General features: G+C 41.3%; 1 protein-coding gene across 5 annotated transcripts in view; it reads right to left on the bottom strand.

The window, feature by feature from the left end:
- The window catches only part of LOC311059338 (stromal membrane-associated protein 1-like), a 120,095-nt gene that overhangs the window by 53,062 nt on the left and 43,266 nt on the right, over positions 1 to 23,767 (bottom strand). For 3 of the 5 annotated variants that reach the window (XM_084077155.1, XM_084077156.1, XM_084077157.1), the window contains exon 5: positions 17,173 to 17,253. In XM_084077155.1, coding sequence (XP_083933281.1) covers positions 17,173 to 17,253 — 81 coding nt within the window. The remainder of the gene's footprint in view (positions 1 to 17,172; positions 17,254 to 23,767) is intronic. The other 2 variants (XM_084077158.1, XM_084077159.1) reach the window with 1 other exon arrangement.

Below are 23,767 nucleotides of genomic sequence, written 5' to 3'. Positions count from 1 at the left end.
AACCTGCAGGGTCGACCATGGTACTCCCCCTGTGGAGCTAGTTAGGGATTCAGCATCTTGCTCAAGGACATGGGACGTGAACCATGCAGGTCACTCTGGTTGGATGGCAATTTCTCTACTTGCTCAGTGAAAGTCACAACTAATGAATGTCTGAATCAATCAATTAATCAAAGTCACAAAGCAAATATAGTAATAATACAATCAGTAACCCTCAGCAAGTCAGTTGTAAGGTGTTTTCAATGCAGTATTAAGCCATACACATTTCTGTATTTGAAGAACCAGGGATCCTCAGTCCGAGTCAGTAGAGGCTGCACACTTCCCAGACTGAGGGAGGGAAGCATGTGAAGGTGTGCTGGTAATGTAATGAATTGCATTTTTATGGCGCTTTTTTAAGTACTCAAACTTACTCAAAGCGCTTTACAATGGTTCATTCATTCATACAGGGAGGGGACATTGGGAGGTGGAGCGGCGAACAGTCGACGCCAGCGTCCCCACTTTTCCCACATTCACACACCAATGGTGGCAAGCTAGCGCCGACCGAATCATTGGAGGCAGTGTAGGGTTCAGTGTCTTGCCCATGGACACTTCGACATGTGGACAGGAGGAGGAGCCGGGATTCGAACCTCCGACCCACGGATCATTGGACGACCTGCTCTACCTCCTGAGCCACAGCTGCCCTACGATCTGGTGTATTTAAGTGTGTGTGCGTGCGTGCATGCGTGTTGAGAAACAGGTCCAGCTGACTGTTATCCAGCAGTGGTACATACTGTATCTAGTATTCTAGTTATTGATCTGCTTCCCAATGGCTCCACCATCGAGCCAGACTGCAAGACACCCACTGTGTGTGTGTGTGTGTGTGTGTGTGTGTGTGTGTGTGTGTGTGTGTGTGTGTGTGTGTGTGTGTGTGTGTGTGCATGCGCGCGTGCGTGCGTGCGTGCGTGTGTGCTGGTCATTAGTTCCTTTGGCTGCCCTTCACACCAGCCGCTCAAACGATCACCCATACATTGCATGTGCGCTTCTCTCGCATCATTGCCCTCGACAACAATAATGCACGTGCCTTGTTTACTACTGTCGACTGGCTAACAAACCCTCCTGTGTAACCCTCCTGTGTCAGTAGCCTCTAGGCATGTAACGATAGCATAGCGCAGCATATAGAGGGAAATGTGCATCGCATGTACAGTAGACCGCAGTTGTGCAATAGGCTATGTTCACCCGGCCGAATGTCCTCTCAGACTATGAAATCTAAACAACTAACTAGGCACTAGCGCTGCATAAAGAGGGAAATGTGCATCGCATGTAGGCCTAAACATCTTTATTTGATTGATGAATTGCCCAAACTATACCGTTTACTGAGAGGACCCCCTCCCCCGTCTGACGACGTTGTCAACAGTCTGATTAAAACTCTGCAGGGCTTCAATTGAGGGATTAGATATGAATGAATGGATTCATATAAATGAAATTCACTATATATCTGCAAAATAGTGTTAAAAGGAGTTTGACATTGTCAGCGGTTTGATACAATTGTTAAATTATTGAATTAGACCATTATTCATTGAACTAATAAGCAGTTTTCATTAGAAGCCTATTAGTTGTAAGTTTCCCTTATTACATAGATGTGTTGTTTTGTGCATGTTCCTGTATGCTGAGAATGTAGCATAGATTAAAAACAATAAACAAACATGTAAATCCCAAGCTTGGAAGAGGTTTTCTTTATAATGTATTTATTTCATCTGGGATATATGTTTTAAAATTCATTTATTTCATTTTAAGACAAAATATATTTAAAGCTATTATTTTACAGAGAAAAAAAGTACAGTATATGCCTTAATGTGTACCTTACAGTTAATGTATGTACCTCATGAATAAAAAGGCATTATTTAATTTCATATAGTATTGAAAGATAGTTGTTTTTCTTATTTTTGTAAGATAAATGATCAAGGTTTTTCAGTAATTTTTCTGGAAAATAGTTTTGTTTAAAAAATCGTGCATACTGTACATATCAGGTACAGGATACGTGTGTCCACTAAACTAACTCAAGTACCTCAAGTATCATGACGCAATTTTATTCAATCAACCATGAAAACTTTAGAAGACATTAGAAAACATTTGAAATCCTGCCTTGATATTCTGCCAACAGGCTTTTTCAAAAACGTTTCAAATTGCATGGGCTCAGATCTTCTATAAATTGGCATGGCCTCAGATGTTCCACAAATTGTCAACACATCTCTTCTCTCAGGTTACTTCCCGCAAGCCGTGAAAACTGAAGTCATCAAGCCACTCTTAAAAAGAATAAAGATACGTCACTCAGGGTCCGATGTTAAGGTTTTTTCATACTTGTCCTGCAGGGCAAGTACGTCTCCAAACTACTGTCTTTCAAGAACTGGACAATTCTTAGCACTAGTCCTTGATATCTTCCAGACAGGATTTTGCCTACACCATAGCACTGAGACTGCTCATGTTAAGGTCTTCAATGATGTCCACTTAAACACAGGCAGTGGCAGAATGCATTCGACATTGCCGACCACAACATATTGCTAGACTGCCTGGACAACTGTGTGCGACTTTCTGGCACAGATCTAAAATGGTTTGAATCATACTTAAAGGGACAGGGATTACTTCGTGTCCATAAGTAATTAGACATCTGAGCGGACAAAAAAGGCATGCAGGGCAACACAAGGCTCAATTCTGGGATCTTTTCTGTTACATTTCTCCTCCCAATGGCTCTGATTATGGAAAACGACTAAATATTTACCATAGTTATGCAGTCAAACTAATTTGCATAACCGTATCAACAGGGAAGTATCAGTACAACACAAACACTGACCAAATGCATTGTTGAACAAATCAACACCTATCAAACAAAACTGAAGTAATTGTTTTTGGAGCGAAGGAAGAATAATTAAAAGTCAGTGCTCAGCTTCAACTGATAATGTTAAAAATCACAACCCAAGTTTTGGTGTAGTCAGACTCGGACCTGGAGTTCAACAGCTGCAGTATAAGACAATTTCAAAGTCAGCCTACTGTCACATTAAGAATATATCAAGGATTGACTTGTTTCTGCAAGATTTGAAAAAAACTTTATATTTCGTCAGTAGACTCGACTACTTTAACGGTGTCTTGACGGGTCTCCCTAAAATATTGATATGAAGACTGCAGTTGATTCAGAACGCTGCTGCTAGAGTCCTTACTTAGTAGTACCAAGAAAGTGGATCATATCTCTCCAGTTCTTCGATCTGTCTGTCAAAGAACTGATTTAAAAATACAACTGTTGGTTTATAGCATGCAAGCATTGAATGGTTTAGGGCCAAAATACATTCCTGATCTTATGCATCACAAACCATCCAGACTTCTCGGGTTGTCTGGAACAGGCCTGCTTTACTCTGAACCACGAGTCAGAACTAAATGTGGAGAAACAGCGTTCAGTTTTTATGCACCACATACTTGGAGCAAACTCCCAGAAATATACAGTCTGCAACAACTCTGTTCTTTCAAAGCTGAAGAAGACCTTTCAGTTTGTCGCTGCCTTTTACTGAGTTTTCTTTTTTCTTTAAGTCATTTCTTCCGTTTCCACTGTATAATACTGTAGGTGTTTCCTATCAGGTTAATAGGTGCTTCCTATTAGGGAGAGAGTGTGTGTGTGTGTGTGTGTGTGTGTGTGTGTGTGTGTGTGTGTGTGTGTGTGTGTGTGTGTGTGTGTGTGTGTGTGTGTGTGTGTGTGTGTGTGTGTGTGTGTGTGTGTGTGTGTGTGTCTTATCAAATCCCCCTCTGAAGGCTCATATAGGTCCAGATGTAACAAGGAATACTAACAAACCCTAAATCCCTAGACTGTACACACACACACACACAAATTTAAATAGATGCACATACATACACACATACTGTATATAAACAACCCCCCATTCCCACAGAACTCATGATGGCGCAAACGCGCATACTCCGTCCCCCACAATGCAATGCAGCAGCTGTGTTTTCCATGCAGGGTTCCCTTTGATAACTTATTCATGGGCTGAAAGAAAGACAGCACATGGCTCTGTACCAATGGGACAACGTCAATTTACTGTTTGGACAGAAAGAGAGAGACAGACCGACAGACAGACAAGGATAGGAGGTAGATGTAGAGAAGAGGATGGTAACAAGACAGAGAGACGGGAGGAAGGGCAGATGGAGATGACAAAGAGAGTGACAGAGACTAGGAAAGGTAGAGAGAAACAGATGGAAGAAACACAGGCAGAGAGAGTGAGCGAAAGTGAAAGTCTTTTCCGTCATAGAAAGCATATTGGCACTGTAGTGTGTGGAGTACTGTCCTGCTCTATTAGACACGCACGCACGCACACACACACACACACACACACACACACACACACACACACACACACACACACACACACACACACACACACACACACACACACACACACACACACACACACACACACACACACACACACACACACACACACACACACAAGCTTCCAATCACTGCTGGAGCTTAATTAGTGCCTACAGGCATTGGGCAGAGAGGAGGGTGAGAGAAAAGAGGGAGAGAGTGAAGAGGGCGGAGAGAATAGACTGAGGGAGAAAGAGAACAGGGGAGAGAGAAGAGGGGGCAGAGAAGAGAGGGAGATAGAAGAGAGAGAGGGAGATTGAAGAGAGGGAGTGGGAGAAGAGGGGTAGAGAGAGAATTGGGAGAGAGAGAGAAGTGAGGGAGAGCAAGAGAGAGACAAGTTGAGCTCAGTCAATACCATGCATAGATTCCTCACATGAATGGAGAGCAGGAGAGACAGAGAACATTATGTACATACTGTTCCGCTGGATTATGCTATGTGTATATCGGTGGATATCTTAGATTTGTGCCGATCCCTGACATGTTTCTATTTACTGTTTGATTTATTTTCTCCTTGCTCTCAATGTTCAACCCTCTTTTTCTCTTCCTGAACGCAACAAAAACAATGGAGCTTGCACAAAAAAATATTTCACCCACTTCTTTACACCTGTGAAGTGACAATAAAGTTGTTTCTGATTCTGAACATCAGAGACGAATACTCAGAATAAGATTCTGCTGTGCCTATTGTACATGCGTTCAAATGTATGTGTACGTTTACCTGCATTATTACAATGTCTATCTATCTATAATATACTGTATCTATAGATACAGTATATTATAGTGGATATAATTGTATATTAGAATATCCTTAGTATATAGTATATCCATAGTATGGATATACTACTGATAGATACATAAATATATATATTTGTGTATCTATCAACTATCAGTAGTATATCCATACAGTATATCTATATAATACATATATAGCATCTATCTGCCTATCTGCAGTATAGTACATCCATCCATCATTGTTCACCAATTTGATATCCATTGTGTCCATTTATCTCTTAATCCATCTATCAATCTCTCTCTCTAAGGTAAGTTAATACCCTGAACAATTATCAAACAGCAACATGGGATTAGAGTGATAAGAGAACAAAGACATGCACTGACAGTAACAAAAATAACAAGAAAGCAACACTCCTAGCATCAAAATGGCATTGCAAGATACAGATGCGAGGAGAGTTAAGTAAGTAGCAGGCAGGGTGGAGGGTGACTGAATAGCACACAGATTGAGAGGGTGTAGTCAGGAAATGAGGTGAAGTCTACAGTCTGAAAACTAATAGAATACGCACATCACTTCATTGAGGTGCTGGGTTGGAAAGTAATATGAAGAAAAAGAATAAACCTGCACACTCATCTGCTCCAATGTAAATGTATTGACAACGTTTCGAGCCAAGGCTCTTCATCGGGTCAAACTCGAGAAGTATGTACCTCACACACTTAAATAGACACCCACAGGTTATTTTTCTTTTTCTTCGAAGTCTACAGTCTCCCATCCCAATGAACTCAAAAACAACCACTCTCCTCTGAGCACCAAACACTGAGAATTATTTGCAGATGCAGCCTTAAAGATAAATACGTAGCATCCAGGCATACTGACAATGAGGAATCGTGTTCGTAACTGAACATAGCTGTAATGGCGTAGCTAACTCCTAATAGCTTTGCCTTGCGGCCACTTGCAGATGATACATCGTGTCGAGGCTATCTGAATATTCAGGACGACGGTGAGAAGCACATACTCAGGGATTTCGGAGCCCACTATTTCTCACGGCCTGCGGGCATCGATTAGCTTGTATCTCACGGATGCGTCTCATCTGGCTTCGGATATACTACATCTCTCACTCTCTCCCTGGATGTCTGACTCAGCCGCTGATCCCACTCTGTGTTATCTTTCAGAGGACTTTGAGTCGGGGTGGGCGGTAATGACCAGAAGACCCACGCAGGAGTATTTGGAGTGGTGTCTGCGAGGAGGTCATGTAGATGACTTTGGCCTGCTTGGATGAGATGAGATTTGTAATAGGGAGCGGCCGGGGCAGGTAGAGGGATCAACACAGCTCAGAAGTTAAAAGTGGGTCATATTGCTGTGAGAAAAGATGGGAAGCATTAAGACCTCAGCAGAAACTATTTGGCTGAACACAGGGGTTGGAAGGAGGGCCTCATATGGAAAAATAATAATAATTTCCACCAAATTTGTTTTCAGTTTAAGGTTTTTAGCACAGTAACACAACAGTAAAAGTGAAATCAAAATGCTGATAATGATAAAACCATAAAAGAAGGCGAGATTTTTTTTTTACAGGCGAGATTTTAAAACTAATTAAGGCATTTATGGAAACATTTGAGTTCAAAGCAAACAAAACGGACGACAACCAAAAGAAAATAAATAAATAAAAGAAAGTCAGCCGATTAAAGATGATCACAGCGTGGGAAAAGGCCGCTTATTCACTGCAGCATTTTAGAGCACTGCTAAGATTTGAAGAAGACTCAAATTTCTACCACTGAGCAAATCTCTCAAGACAGATTCATTCTGCTAGCAGCAGAATCTGTCAGCACCACTGCCTTAAACATGTAATGTTGTTGTAAGTAGGAATAAACACAGAAGCACCCGGGAGGAAGTAGACCATGAAGGGGGAGGGGATTATCGAATGGGTTCCCAGATTGCCACTGAGTTAATAGAGCCTGCCTGCTTGCTCAGGGGAGAATTGTAATTGTATTTTATCTACTGTAAGTCGCTCTGGATGTAAGTTAGATGTTAAGTTCATCTGGATAAGAGCGTCTGCAAAATGCCTAAATTGTAATTGATCTTCAGGCAGTACCACTTGTCAACCAGTCATGCAAACCCAGACACAGCATCTATATGTCTCAATAGAAGAGAAGGTAGACCAAACACGCGTGTTACGTTACCACATTTGTTATTCAAGAACATTGGGCCTCATTCACCAACCATTCTTAAGAAATTTCTTCTGATTATTTTATTAAAATCAATTAAAAAATTATTGATCAGTTTGATTAACTGTTGCATCCCTATTCCATATAGTAAGCACCTAGCCTTATTTGGTTTCAACAACTCTGTTATTCGAGTAAAAATAAATACAAAAAAAAAAATAGCTTTTTATAAGAAGACCTTTCTGCGAGCCAGTATTTCTTGCAGGCTGCACTGGGTAGATTAGAAGTCTTGTGAATTGAATTTACAGTCAATAACTCAACATAATCTGCTCAAAATGAACCGCAGGTGTGGATTCTCTTTCACTGTCAATTCTGTGAAGATGTATTGACGTTTAACCAGGTGTTCTCATTCAGAACGACTTGAAAAAAAGAGGCTAAATGAAACGGAGCCTAAAGGTACATGGGAAAGACGTGCATGTATTTCTAATTTATTACTATAAAGTATGTTATTACTATGGGGTCTCTACAGCCAATTCTGAGTAATTTGTGGCATCTTTTGTGCATTCCTGTGTGTGTGTGAGTGCATGTATTAGCTTGTGTGAGGAAATGCATAAATGCATGATCTGCCACAATAAGAGAGGTCACTGAATAATGTGTGTGCACGCATGCGCACATTGCACACGTATGGCCGAGCTAGTGCAGTGAAAATTATTTTGCTTTTTTGTGTGTTATTTTCTTCTCCTGGCCTTGTCAGGAGAGCAGCAGCATTAAAGGTTTGTTGTTGGCCAATAGGGATGGGACGATAATTGATATTTTTAGAATTAGCTTTTGTTGAGCTGCAAATTCAGTACCACTTAAACCCTCTACACTTCATAAAATGGACCTGTAAAGAGCGCATTTGGTACACTCTTATTTCACTCTACACAAATCGATTCGCCAAAAATAGCGGATCTACAAGCTCAAAACCAGCTTTTTTGGCAAACGTTCCCCCCAAAATAGGGGTAATCATTTTTGCCACAATAATCGTGACATGTCATTTTCATATTGTCCCATCCCTTCTGCCCAAATACTTTCAGGAATAAACTGAATAGAAGGACATTGAAAGGAAATTGAATATGGCGTGTGTAAAGAGCCCTGCATCACTCCAGATGCTCTGCATGTGCAGTACGCATCTATTTTTGAAACGGTTACCTGGGGAGGAGAGAGGCCCGACCCCCTCCCTCTGTCTCCAAGGCTTTCAGCACCCGCTTTCATTGTATTACACCCCACACCTCCCTCACACTCAACCTTCTCTCTTCCTCTCCATCTATCTATCCATTGTTCCATCTGTGAGTGTGCGTGTGTGTGTGTGTGTGTGTGTGTGTGTGTGTGTGTGTGTGTGTGTGTGTGTGTGTGTGTGTGTGTGTGTGTGTGTGTGTGTGGGGTATCTACCATTTCCTCACCGTCAGGCAGTAACCTTGTACTGCATCTCCATATTTCATCTTTTAATTATTATATTTTTTTCATAAATTAATGCCCTACTCTTTACTCTCTACTCTACTTTGTGCTATGATAGTGTCGCACCATCTACAACCTCACAACGTGTTTTGAGCATATACATATCTGCTATTCTAGCAATTGTTTGAAATATATATATATATATATATATATATATATATATATATATATATATAAATTTTATATCGATAATGACAAGCCCAAAATAGGGACATCAGGTTGAAAGTGGTTAAGTCTGTCTGTGGGTTTTTTTTACAATTAAAAGTATTAACAAGACCTTGTGACTGAATAATAACTGCATTGGAACACCGGTTATTTTTTTCCATTTGTTGAAAGTAATGGTTTTGCACATGCAAAAGTTTTCCATCCAACAGCAACAATTTGTTCCTCCCTTTGATAGTGAAGCAGTGAAAAAATACGTACTGTATATGAAAAGAGACCGAGAGAGAGTTGACAGCAAGACAGCAAGACAGAGAGCGAAAGTAGAGTGTGAGAAGAGATAGCAAGGAGATGTAGTGAGTGACACACAGAGAGAGAGATAATAAGAAAATTAGGTGAGAATGAAGTGAAAGAAGGAAATGTTTGACAAAAGGGCTCCAGAGATGCTATGAGTGAGAGGAAGACAGCCAAAAACTGTGTGTGAGAGAAATAGAGAGAGAGTAGGAAAGAGAGAGGAGCGACCCTGTCAGCATGTTTCTCTCTGCTTTACTCTTACAGATTATACAGCTTTCAGCACGTCAGCATGCACTTAGACTAAACATCCCCTAAAGCACGCGTACACACACACACACACACACACAGTCCTTAAATATCTCCTTGACACTGCAGCTCATCGACAGCAGGGGCTCTGCTGATAAGAAGGAAGAAAGGAAGATGAACTAAGGCACAAATCCACTGCCGACTCACACACACACACACACACACACACACACTGGCCAACACTGAAATAGACATGCATGCACACAACCTGACAGGCAAATACAATACATGCACGCACGCAGCGCTACAGTACATGCAAATAAACAGTTACATGCACACACACACACATACAAAAGGAAGTTATTGTAACACTCTGCACAAATCTTAAACACACACACACACACACACACACACACACACACACACACACACACACACACACACACACACACACACACACACACACACACACACACACACACACACACACACACACACACACACACACACACACACACACACACACACACACACAAATGTGCTACATCAATGTGCTATATGCCTGCAGATCAGCCATGGGGCTGCAATGTACAGTTAGAGATTCTCAGCAGGCTTTGCTTCCAGTGTCAAGGCAGGGTCACACACACACACACACACACACACACAGACTCACGCCACACAAACAAACATGCAAACTAGCTGATAGAAATGTTCCATGTCTTCAGAGCAGCTCTACTGCAGACTTAGCAACTGACACAGGAGCAGATTTTGTGCTTTGCTGAATATGCAGCTACACTGTTCCACCCCCTCAAGGAGCTGTCAGCACTACTGCAGGATAGATGAAGCCAGCGTGTGCGTGTGCGTGTGTGTGACTTAACAGTTCTTGAATGTACATGTCGCATTTTCAATAACGATAATCCAATATATCAGCTTTACAATATATCGTCCTGATGTTTGCATTTTGTAAGTTACGGTACATATGGTAATCAGCTGCAAAGGATACCAGATTTGTTTGTTTTTCCTGCAATTTACTAAATTTGTGAAGGTTTTGTTTGTTTCAAAATACATAATGCATATTGTTGATAAAGATGTGAATTTCATGTTGTAATAAAAACAATTCCATATGTATTCTAATGCAAAAAACAACTAGAAAAAGTGTTCCTAGGAGCACAGGTCTCCGCCAGGTCAGGTACGTTATTGTGGCCTCCTGGTGGCGCTATAATAAGCCAATGTGAAAAGGGTGGAATTTCTTCCTCGGCCGAAATCGCAAGCTGCGTTCATGATTTTGTTCAAAACGGACCAATCCTGGAAACTTTGGAAGCCAACCTTAGCCAATGCGGATGGAATCAGGGAAATCGGACAGATCCGGGTTGATCACATGACTATAGAGATACTGTGTACCGATTTGCATGACGTTTGGATAAAATCTGTAGGAGTAATATAAAAAATGGGTTTGCACAAATCGGCCTCCTGGTGGCGCTATAACAGGCCCATGTGAACATTTTAGGGCAGGGGTTCTGAATTGGCATCCAGGGAGTGTGTGTGCACAGTTTCGCAGCGACCGGGCCAAGACTGCCGGAGATTAGCTGCTCACTGACAGATGGTCACACGGACGGACAGGGTGCAAAACATACTCTCTGCCATGCCTTTCGGCCTGGCGGAGACGATAAGAAACAAAATAGAGAGAATGATAAATGAATGCTTAGAATGAAAAGCATGTGCATAGATAGTGGAAACGGATGCCTTTTAGGGTACAGAGTTAACTACATTAAATTATGGATATGGGAATCTTTGAGCAGGAGAAAACAAATATGTTGATATTGGCCTATGTAATATTTTGTTCTCCAAAATATTAGAATCAGTATCGGCAAAAAGAAAATCCATATTGGACGACCTCTAATTACCAAGGTCTGAGCATTTGGACATACTGCCAAGATGCTAGATGTCAACAAACTCAAGCAAACTGATATAAAAAAATAGAATCTCGTTTATAATTTCTGATTACACAGAAACCGTCAAGAGCAGTAACTGGGCTATAAATAATGTTTCCCTATTCCCTTAAAATGCCAAATAATGAAAACAAAAACATGTCCATGCCTAACACCTATATAGTTTATTATCAGTTAGTTGGATTCCATCCCAAATAATCAAAAAAGCTTACATTGGGCCTTTAACCAGATATCAAGCTGTCAACAGCCAGTGTCTCTTGGGAGCTAGATCGATAGATGTCTTCATCAAAATTTCATCACATTGGATAGGCGCCCCACTGCCTACTGCCCACATCTCTGCGCTTTATTACACACTATCAAAAAGAAAAAATGTGTTTCCTTTTGACCAAATCCCATATAATAGAAAGATGATAGAGCTTTAACAGCCTGGTCTATAGGATATTGTTCAGCTTCAAGTCGTCCATATGATAACCTGAATTATTCAGAAATAAGACTAGAAAAATGGAAAATGAAGAAAATTCAAAATTAGAATTTTGGGCATCTAAAAAAGTAAGCTAATTATTTCCACTATTCCACCTGGAAACGCTTATATTTCTTGAAACATCCCATTCAGACTGAGCTTTTTCAGAAGTGCTGGTGTGCAGCATTTCATTATTTTCTATGGAACGGCTTACTCCGGTGGTTCAGATGCTCTCTGCCCTCCAAGTGACTCACCAGGTTTCTTTTTTTTTGCATGTTTAAATGTAAAAAACTTTCCACTTTTTGCATTTTAGCAAGAACAAAAGTTGCAAGATGGTGGAGAAGACTCACTCTGTATCCGAATCCCTGAAATTTGTATACAGTTTACAGATGTTCCATTAGTATAGGCTATGTTCAGCACACAAGCTGAGTCTCCTCTGATGTCAGTTTCAAGTCATGTCTATTTAATGTGACGATCTAATCATTTATCATTGCTTAATTGCTTTACTTCCATCAATGCTGTAGTCACAAATTACAGTATCTGTTATGTGGCATAAATACATGCGAAGTATTCACTCTGTTGCTTTGATGTAACATTTACAGTTCACTTGGCTTTTCATTTAAAAAGCAGATATTGTGTTTGTTAACAGTGAAATGGACTCACGATTTCTGCAGGGTGCTTCACACACTGCTCATTATTGATGAGCAGTCTATGAAACTGTTTTGGCAATTATAAAGATTATTTTGACCAAATTAAGTACAAATAGTCTTTTGAGTCATGTGACAATGACCATCAAAAAGGGTACTCCACACTGTTTGCCTGTGGAGTGGTCCTATTTCATACAAAAAATTGCCAAACTGTGCAGTATATCATGAACGCAACATCCAATCATACCAAACTTGGAATCGCATGTTGAGGGGGCCTCTATAGAGCGCACCTCCAAAAAAACGCCTTCACTTCTGTCTAGGGGCCGCCACAAACTACATTTCTGGTCACAGCTTCCTCATGTCCTGACATCTGCACTAATGACTGACACAACCCCAGGCTGGCAAGGATTTGCACTCTGAGGAGCGCACTTTTTTAATTATTGTCGTTTCATTGTTTGGAGAACTCTTTGTCTAACACCGTGTTTTTTGTTGCTTTTTATGCTAATCAATTTGTGTCTACACACAGATGAGCATCCACATTGTTTGCTTCTAGCTTTCTTTTAATCAAGCAACTCTACTTCTGTAATCAAGGGGTTGAACTTCCCACCTCCAGTCTAGATACAGTATTGTGTGTGTGTGTGTGTGTGTGTGTGTGTGTGTGTGTGTGTGTGTGTGTGTGTGTGTGTGTGTGTGTGTGTGTGTGTGTGTGTGTGTATATATATATATATACACACACACACACAGTATACACACAGATGAGCATACACATTGTTTGTTTCTAGCTTTCTTTTAATCAAGCAACTCTACTTCTGTAATCAAGGGACTGAACCTATGAACTTCACACCTCCAGTCTAGATACAGTATTGTATGTACGTACGTGCGCCACAGGCCTATTTCCAAGAGGATCCTTTGGTGTTACTGTTTCAATAAATTCCTTATACTGTACTTGTATAAATGTTACAATAAATTACTTAATAGCAGCTCAGATTTATATAGTGCTTTTCTAAGTACCCAAAGGCGCTTTACATAAAAGAAAAGGAACTTATACTTAAATGTCCAAGCATATACAGTAAAAAGTTTAGAAACAATTTCTGTGGGCAAATCCAATATCTCATTAAAAATACTGAATTTCACTGTTTTATTTTAAGGTCCACAATCGGATATGAAGCAATACTTTCTACTACACATTTCCCCTTAATGATCTCTTTTTACTTGCCGGTAACGTTTCTTGGCTAACACTTGTCCTTGGGATATATGTTTTGGACAAATCCAGTTCACTTCATTAGGTTGCAGAAAGAGTGCACTACACATAATATGTGAAGTTTCCAGCAGGGCCGAGATATCATCCTGAGCCTTTTAATCAGTGATGGAAAGTAACTAAGTACATTTACTCAAGAACTGCACTTAAGAACATTTTTTAGGTATTTTAACTTTATTCAATTTTCAATAATTTTACTACATATATAACTCCACTACATCTCAAAGGCATATATTGTACTTTTACTTCACTATAATTGTTTGAAAAAGTTGCATTTGCAGATTATTATTACAAAACCACATCAGACCTATACATAGACTTTGGCAATTTGAAAATAGCCGATCTACAAGCTCACAACGTGTCGTTTTGCGGCGCATTGTGAGCTTCTAGATCTGCCATTTTCAAAGGATTTGTATACATTTTATACATTTGAAAACTTGTGAAATGGGACCTTCTGCATAATGAGTACTTTTTACTTTAAATATATTTTGATCCGAAAACTTTTGTACTTTTACTCAAGTCAATTTTGAATACCGAACCTGTACTTGTTGTAACAGACTATTTCTACAATAGGGTATTGATACTTTTACTTAAGTAAAAAAATAAGAGCACTTTTTCCATCACTGCTTATAATCTTGTCTATGTAGTCTCAGGATTCTCAGTCCATGTACGAATATAAAAAAAAGAAAAATCCACAACATTTCCAGTTAAATTCCCTCTTATCTGTATCGCATGTCATCTCTCACTGTCCTGTCACTGGAAGCAAACATTTCTTTACAGAAATAGATTGTTACATCGTACGTTTAAAAATATATATATGTTTGCATTTGCAACATGTGAAAATCAGTAAATATAGGGCATAAGTGGTTAAAGAAGAAAGTAGAGTGGTCATGGTTTCAAACCCCACAGCAGCCTTGTGTCCTGTCAAAGTGCCCTTGACCAAGTCGTCCTCCCTGTTCACTATACATGGCTCTTACTGATATCTGGAGCATGAGCTATACCGTAACTGCAAGACGCTCATCGTTGCTGTCGGGCAGAAACCTCGTATCTCCATTTTTTTTTTCGGGCAGGCTTGCTACTGAATCCTGCCGGAGACCTCCTCCTTATGCTGTCCCTGTCTCAGTTTACCTCCCCTCTGCCTCAATAACAAAAACTATGAAGGGAGAGGTTGAAAAATAAATAGAGCGTATAAAGTATATTAAGTGAAGGAGTGCTGTAGAGCTTGGTGTGTGTGTGTGTGTGTGTGTGTGTGTGTGTGTGTGTGTGTGTGTGTGTGTGTGTGTGTGTGTGTGTGTGTGTAGTCAGTCAGTAATGGAATGCTGGGGACCCCTGTGTGTTGTGTGAAAATATATAGTACTGGTCTCTAAAGGTCCCATTGGCTATTGCCTATATATGTCTATTCCCTGTAGAGTCACAGTACGTAAACTCTATCAGTCACACACACACACACACACACACACACACACACACACACACACACACACACACACACACACACACACAGCAGGGCCGTTGAAAACTACATTATTCAGTGCTCAGTGTTCCCCAAGCTGTGGAATTACTCGAAACCTAACCGTGACCCAGAAAACACACAAACACACACACACACGCAAAACATATTGTGTCCTCAGACTCACAAAAATGTGCATGCACACACACAGACAAAATAGATATGAGCACACACACACACACACACACACACACATTCACAATATGTACAGACAACCTCACACACTCATGAGCCAACACACATGTATGCATTCACGTAAACAGAGTTATGTATTCACATTCAGGCGCACACACACACAAACTCATTATTCAGTGACCTGAGCAATTGTGACCTGAGCTATTGTGCATGCATTCAACTCATCTCTCTCACACACACACACACACACACACACACACACACACACACACACACACACACATTATTCAGTGACCTCAACTAGTGTGACAGAACATACATTTACATCACCCCAACCACCCCCACACACACACACACACACACACACACACACACAGCCCTCATTCTAACAATAGCCCGTAAACACAAAGCATGATGAATGTCACTGCCGTCTCCTGTACTTTATCATTCTCCCCGCTCTCTTCCATTTCACTCCAGCAGTGCATCAGTAACAACGTTTCACTGTCGCTACCGAGTTCCATCAATGAACATCTTTAAGTATCAACCAATATTTTAGAGTCCATTCATTCCAGTAAATGTATTGAACAATGTGAACTAGGATAAGTGGAAATAATGCAGTAACTATTAGGGATATCAATAATTAACCGTTCAACTCTTAACCGAGTTATGATCAGTTAAACGGTTAAATTTCATATTTATTTATGTTTGGGTGCAACAGTTCCTTTTTCCTCTAGAGTGATGCCAACTTACAAAGCTGCAAACTGCTTTATGATTGCTGCCATGTACAAGTAAGACATTGCACACTTGAGGACAGTATGTAGTAAACAGACAGTATGTAGTTTTACAACATACTGTAATTACGATATGAATCAATATTTTAGCTTCGCGTCGATAGACATTGCGTGGTTTGATAACTGTCACTGTGTTCATACTAGTGGCAACATTATTCAGAAAAATACATGGAAAATACAGGTCAGCAACGATGTGTCGATGCCCGACACATCGTTGCATGACAGAGTGGTGTGCTACTAATTAAAGTTGAGCTGTCTTCAACCTTTTACATGACTCCAATGAAGGTGAATTGTCAAAGTCATCATATGTCTTTGTTTCACCATTTTCATTCCTCTCCCCACAATTCCTGCTCCGTTCTGTAAATGTTCCCTGTGCTATTTAACCGTAACCTTTGCAGTGTGCCTTGAACAACACTTAAATGGCGACTCCGCAGGAACGCATAAACTATCTGGCCACGTGTGACCATTCTGTAGCTTTGCTGCTGCTAGTGTGATGATCGCAGAACGAGGCAATTGCGTACTATGCACGATGACATGCAGCACAGCCGCTTTATCAGATTGTGACAGAAAACCTCTTCAGTTTGTGTAGGATATTAATTTTTCCTACTCACCAAAGACCCTAGAAACCATATCAAAGAATATTTTGTCGCTGTCGGGTGAAAACCATGTCCAAAACTGTACGTTTTTATTATAATAAAAAAAAAGCTTGTAGATTGCCTATTTTCACCACTTTTGTGCGACACATGACACTTGTATGATGAAGTAGGGTATTCAGTTACCAAAACAAATATATATAATTAAACATATTGATATGGAAATACAAGGTTTCTGCCCGACAGCAACGATTTCCAAGTATTTATTTGTTCAAAATGTTTCAATAATTTTACTGGCGATTCCATACTGGATTCCATGATGGGATTATGTACTGCTATACAAAGCACTGCTGGTAGTACCTTTGTGTTGCTGCTGGACCTGTCCACTTTTTCAGAGTCCTTCTCTCGCTTCTTCTCCTCCTTTTTCTTCTCCCGTTCCTTCTGTGGAGTGAAAGATATAGGTCATTATTGACACATAATGTTGGTGGATATGAGCATGCATTAAGACACAATGCATCGCTACACGTTAAGAAAACGGACGGCCCAATCATCTTTTACCTATACATACAATGAAGTACTTTACATGCATACTTAACACACATTTCTATTCCACCGAAAAAATACCAACTTGCCTGCATTATGCATGTACATGTCAATATGAAGTCTCTTCATAACAGCACTTAAACAACTTCACAATTTTGTAAACTAATACTTAGTAGACCGGGGTCAGCTCTGTACTTGTTCCGCTGTTTTTGTCCCTAAACACCAAATCTCTTTGCCAAATATAGCTGATCTACAAGCTTTGTAAGCTTGTAGATTTGCTATTTTCAATTAATGTACCCCAAGAATAGTGATTCTGGCGTTCAAGCGATTCTGTGGAAGTGGTCAAGGCCTGGACGGACATGCCGTGGTTTTATTGGTTGTTGTTTGGTTGCCAGGGTGACATTACGACTCATCGACGTACAGGCTCTGGCCAAGTCTGCTGCACATAGACTTTGTTGCCACAGTGACACCAAGTTGCTGTGGTGAATTAATTGAACAAAACCCAAATCCTATTTTTAGAAGTAGGGGACTGCCACTCCTCCGCGAACCCCCTCCACTACACCCCTGGTCCTACGCCGGTGACGCTACAGGCAACAATAGCCGATCAACAAGCTCACATCGCATTGCGATGTGACGTGTTGTGTGCTTGTAGAGCGGGTATTTTCGGTGAGCAACACCGTTGTACAAGAGAATAAATCAGGCTTCAGCCAGATGGAACACCATGACAATGACATGCTGACACAACTCAGTAGGCCTACAGGAACATATAGAGAGAAGGGGAAGGGGAGACAGGAAAGAAGTGATTCGGAGGGAGAGAGAGACACAGAGAGAGGTACAGGATCCCCACTAAGGAAGAGCTGTATCAGGCTCTGTATGAGGCACCCATAGGCAAAAAAAAAGAAAGAAGTCAAAGTGTAGGCATTGTAAGTCTGTTGCACAAGCAACACTTTCAGTAAGATTCTTACTGAAAGTTCTTCAGGAGCAGTTAAAGGCTAGTGTCTGGCTCGAGGACACATGACATGAAACCAGAAGGAGCTGGGGATTGAAAGAGGTATACTTCTAGTTCCTGGCCACTATACAGTACCTCCAGTGCCGCCCCCTAAGAAATGAGGACTGCTCGGGGTGAGGTGTCTGACGAGGTGGATCTAATTTACCCCAAAATCGTTTATTAAACACTGTTTTAAATCATGTATTAAATCCATTAGTTTGAAAACTGTTGCACCCCTATTTCATTGTAACAGTACTTGTGGCATATTTAGATAGATGCTAACCATGTCATCAAGATGTACAGTATGCCATGTCATCAAGATGTATGCTTGTCAACAGATGCCATGTTATTGTTGTTGTTTTGATTCTTAGACCGATGCTAGGTTTGATGGCTACCTGCTATCCATTAAAATCACATTTTATGTTGTTTTTTTATGAGCATACATTAACTGTCGGTGGTTTCCCGACAGCCTGCTGTCCACTAGTATTATAGCTTACTGCCCTTCTGCGCACAGTGCCTTGCAATAAACACAGACAAACACAACCCACTCAGACATGCAACGTTTGCACAGTGCCATGGTGGTGAAACAAACTTGCCACATTTTGGATTAATTCATGGATTTACAACATGAAACAGGGACCAATACAAGATCAGCCAATGAATTGATCTTATCATAGCAGTAGAGTGAAGGATAAAGCCAAATCATCAGCTTCAGATATACTCATATCACAGCTCAAACTTGTATAGCATGTTACAACAGCAATCATCATTTGTTTCGTTGCAATGAGCAAGTTGCTACAGTCTGTAAAAATCTGTTTTTGGAACCGATGCGGATATAAGCACAGTAACTGTCACATGGAGAGTTTGGATCAAAGAAGTGATGGAACAACTTGGTGACACATTGCAAGCAAGTAGTCAGTTAGTTGGCATCATGAAACAGAAAACATTTGAATATTTAATTATAAAATAAATATAATTATATAATAAATACAAAAAATCATGATTTGTCCATATCGCGCAGCCCTGACGTAGGCCTGCCTACATGTACTTGTGTCTCTGGCACTCTATTTACTTGGTCCTGTCCAGTATTTTCGAGTAGCCTACTTTGTCTGTAATCCTGCATAAGGTGATAACTGTTTTATGTTGGGTGCTTTCTGATACTGTCTCTTGCTTCAATGTCATTGCTAATGCCGTTTGGCTAACAATGCATCCACAGTGAATTCATAATGTGTAGGCTAATTGGAGGACTGATGTAATGTCTGTGGACATAAGGTCGAGGGTTCATGCTGCGTTGGCTGTGTTGTGAGCCAAGCACTCAGTCAAACAGGCTAGGTTTATGGTGGTCCCATACTGCAAGATATAACACTTTAGCTATAGTACGCAAAGCCTGGAGTCCAGCAAACATGGAACTGTGCACTCTCTTCTTCTCTATAAGTCTAGTTGTGCTCCTGCTCAAAAAAGGGGTTGCATGGCGTGTTACCGCGTCACATGACCAATGCATCCCTGAATGTAACCGTCTGTGCAGCATGCACCATTTGAGTCTATTTACTTCCTCAATACGGAAACAAACTATTGGAAAACCAACCACAAAGCAGAGCACAAAACAGCACATCATCACAGCAGACAAATCAGTCTATCACACACACACACACACACACACACACACACACACACACACACACACACGCCTGCTCACGCCTGCTCTTTACAAACACACAAGGACTTGGCTGAATGAACTTTATTTTCTCTTTGTGCACTGTGTCCTCCAGAGACTGAATCATCCATGAATCAATGAGAGAAAGGAACTGTAAGGGATTCAGTTGGATTCGGACACATGAAGGAGAGAAGAGCAGTGAGAAACAACAACAACAACAGCAACACTGTGGTGTGTTGTGTGTTAGTGCTCGCTCGTGTGTGCCGACTTGCACCTCCTGATTTCTCATCAGCCTCCAGTCCAGGGAAGAAGGGGAATAGGAAGAAGGGGTAACCTTGGATGACTTCTGCCGAGAACAGGCGCAGGGGGCGGAGACGGCAAGGAGAGAGAAAAGAAAGTAAGGACCAAAAAGAGGGGGGGAAAAGGGTCAATTAAGAAAGCCAGAAAGAGAAGACAAAGAAAACGAGAGCAAATAAAAAGCGACAGAGACAAATAAAGATGAAATGGTATAGTAGCCTACAGCGTGTCAGACAGGGGAGGACAGTCGGAGAGAAAGGAGAGGTAATTAGACAAATGAAGGCGGAATCTCTGTGCCGTCGCGGTTTAGAAAGACAAGGTCGCATCGCAGCCTCAAGGCTAGAAAACACACTGCAAAAGTGTGTTAATTAGTTAACTTAACTCTGACAGTGTAAAAATGCTATGAAACATTCAGGAGTCACACACAAACAATATACCAAACGATAAATATATAAACACAGACACAACACATACATGTACAAAACATGCTTGCACATTGCAACACATTCTCACATTTAATATAGCATACACAGACACTAAAACAGATTCACTCATCAACAGCACCACAACCACATACAGAATCCGGCCCTCATTTACGAAACATCCATATGAAAAGAATCCTGGGCACACACACGGTCATTTCCACGCAAACTCTGCATTTAACAATTTGGATGTGAGCGGAGGCTACAGTACGATCAAATCTCAACATAGGTTTTTGAGTCAGCACGGTTTACAGATTTACAGTGCAGCACAGTAAATCTGTCTGAGTCAGAGAATTGTTATTAGACCATATATTCTGACTGGCGTATGCGGCCACATACAGTATTCATCTCTTAAAATACATTACAGTATGTATGTAGCATGCAAAATATTCTATTTAGTAAAGGCCCACATCGATTATGAGTCATATATCACAGACTAAGACCCCAACAGGTACAAACCTCCAATACAGTTGCACACACACGTAGCTACAGTACACCGTCATTCATCATTATAGGAAACCACTTCAATACATAAAAAAACAGTAATTGCATTGTCGGTAAAGCAGTCACTGAACTGCATATTTCTGATGCTGATACTGAAGAGGCAAGAAAGAGAGACAGAGAGACAATACAAACCCAGTTTTCCATGGTGCCTTGCAAATTATAGTACAATTACTGCACAGAAAAATCCTCTGTTCATTTAACAGAGAGAGTGTAAGAATGGAACCGAATGGATCTTTATGGGTCCATGTGGGTTCATTCTTACAGGTACAGTAAATGAACACTGAACATTTTACTGTTTGGGGCAAGTGGTGGAGGAAACGCATGCGTTTGAAACCTGCTCATGCATTTTGTCTCCTTTCTCGACCTCTTTTTAAGAGCATGTACAAGCGTGGTGGTCGAACCTAGAGATCGGAGATGATTTGTGGGTTATGTCCGGGTAGCTTAGTCGGTCCACAAGGTCATGGGTTTGATCCCGGGCACCGGCAACTCGTACGAGTGTGCGTATATATGTATGAGTAAAACAGCTTGTGTGCGGCAAGTCGTGTGGTAAGTACTGGGAGCTGATGGTAGGTGTGGCGCTCCACCTCAGCAATCCATCTCCCAGGGGTCACTCTAGCCTAGCGCATTGTAACAGGGATAGACTCCCGCATTCTCGGCTGATACCGACAATAAGCCCCTCGACCTACTTACTTACGTTATATAATCAGCTGGGATAACCCTCTCCCTCAAAAACTGCCCTTGAGCGTGCTACCTAAACGCCAGCTGCTACATTGAGCAGCACTGGAAGACTGCAGTTGTACTCGGCAGCTCCCAGGTGTGTGTGTATGTGTGTGTGTGTGTGTGTGTGTGTGTGTGCGCGCGTTTGTTTTACTGCCGTGAACACCTGTGCACGGTTGAAATTACTTGAATCAGAGTTTTAAAAAATTGCCAAAAAGATAAATTAAGCTCCGTGTAGGGCTGTTAGCGAAACACTGCTAGCTGCCCTGTTTGAAAGCAGCCCAGGAAAAATGTTTTTTTCTGAGAAACTGAGTTTGCATCATCTTGAACATCGATTCCTCCCCAAGCAGGCACACAAAGACACAGAGCCTCCACAAACACACACACACACGCACACACACACACACACGCACACACACACACACACACACACACACACACACACACTTGACTACCTAATCTCTCTCTCTCTCTCTCTCTCTCTCTCCCCCTCTCTCGCTTTCTCCGCATCTTGAATTTCCTTTCAAACCGCCTGAAGGCAGAAACTTGCGGTGCTGCTTTCTGAAGGCACAAGGAATCTTTTCCACTGTTTTTTCATCTCTCGCTCCCTCTCCCTCTGTATTACTCTTCAACTTAGCTGAAGGCAGAAACTCTCTAAGTGCTGCTTCGCAAGGGCACAGCTAAGGAATCTTTTGGTCTGTTTTTTTAATCTCTCTCTCTCTCTCTCTCTCTCTCTCTCTCTCTCTCTCGACTGTTAAGGCATCAAAAGCAGTGTGCAGCAGCCGTTGCCTGTGGTGATGTTGCTGGTGAAGGAGGGTTTCGTACAGCAGAGAACAAGAATCCCTACACTTGTTCCGTTGACACCTTTAGTTTTTTTTGGCTACCATTTCCCGTCCAAACTTCCTCCTGTTCTGACTTTGATGTCGCTGCTGCAGATGCCAACGCAGCACTTAGAGGAGACAGATGGACCAAGGACGAGGATAAAGAGAAAGAGAGAGAAAGAGATAGGGAAAGATGGATGAAGAGAAGAGAAGAAGGAACGGAAGGAGCGAGGGAAGGAGAGTGGATAGAAAGAAAGAGGGGGAAGGAGAGTTAGCTAGAAATAGAAAGACAGGATATAAACAAAGGAGAGAGGAAAAAGAGAGGGGTTGGGAAGGAAGGAACGAAAGAGGTACATATGAAAAGATAGAGGAATGGTGTAACAGAGAGAAAGAAAGAGAGAGAGAGAGATACGGGGGAGAGAGGGAGTGGGAGAGAAGTAGGGGGAGAAAGAGGCAGTGGGGTGGAGTGATTGAAACAAAGCCAGCATGTACAGCAAAGATGAAGGAAAGATGGAGGGAGCAGATACAAGACAGGAAGGAGGGAGAGAAAAAAAACACATTACACGGAGGAAGGGAATTAAAAAGATATAGTGATTAAGAGATAGCTAATGAGAGGAGGGGAGATAATGAATGGAGCCTGAATAGAGATGAACAGATAGACTGGGATAGTCCTGTCTGTCTCTCTATGTACTGACAGACAGACAGACAGACAGACAGACAGACAGGAGACATGTCTGGTAGGCAGGTGTGTAATTGTAGTAGATATGAGTAAGTAATGCGTCACATACAATTTCGCACTCTAAATCGTTGGGAATATGTGGGCGACATTGGGTTGTTCACCCTTCAGCGAAAATCCCAGAATTCGGGGGAGCCCGCTCGTCTTTGTTCCATAAGGTATATCTTAGAAGACACGTTATGAAAGAAAGTTGTGTTCTTGCCACATTTCGTC

Source organism: Gymnoscopelus microlampas (genome assembly GCF_963454915.1).
Source record: "Gymnoscopelus microlampas genome assembly, chromosome: 13".
In the NCBI taxonomy this organism is placed as follows: Eukaryota; Metazoa; Chordata; class Actinopteri; order Myctophiformes; family Myctophidae; genus Gymnoscopelus; species Gymnoscopelus microlampas.
This window is presented reverse-complemented; position numbering and strand designations above follow the sequence as displayed.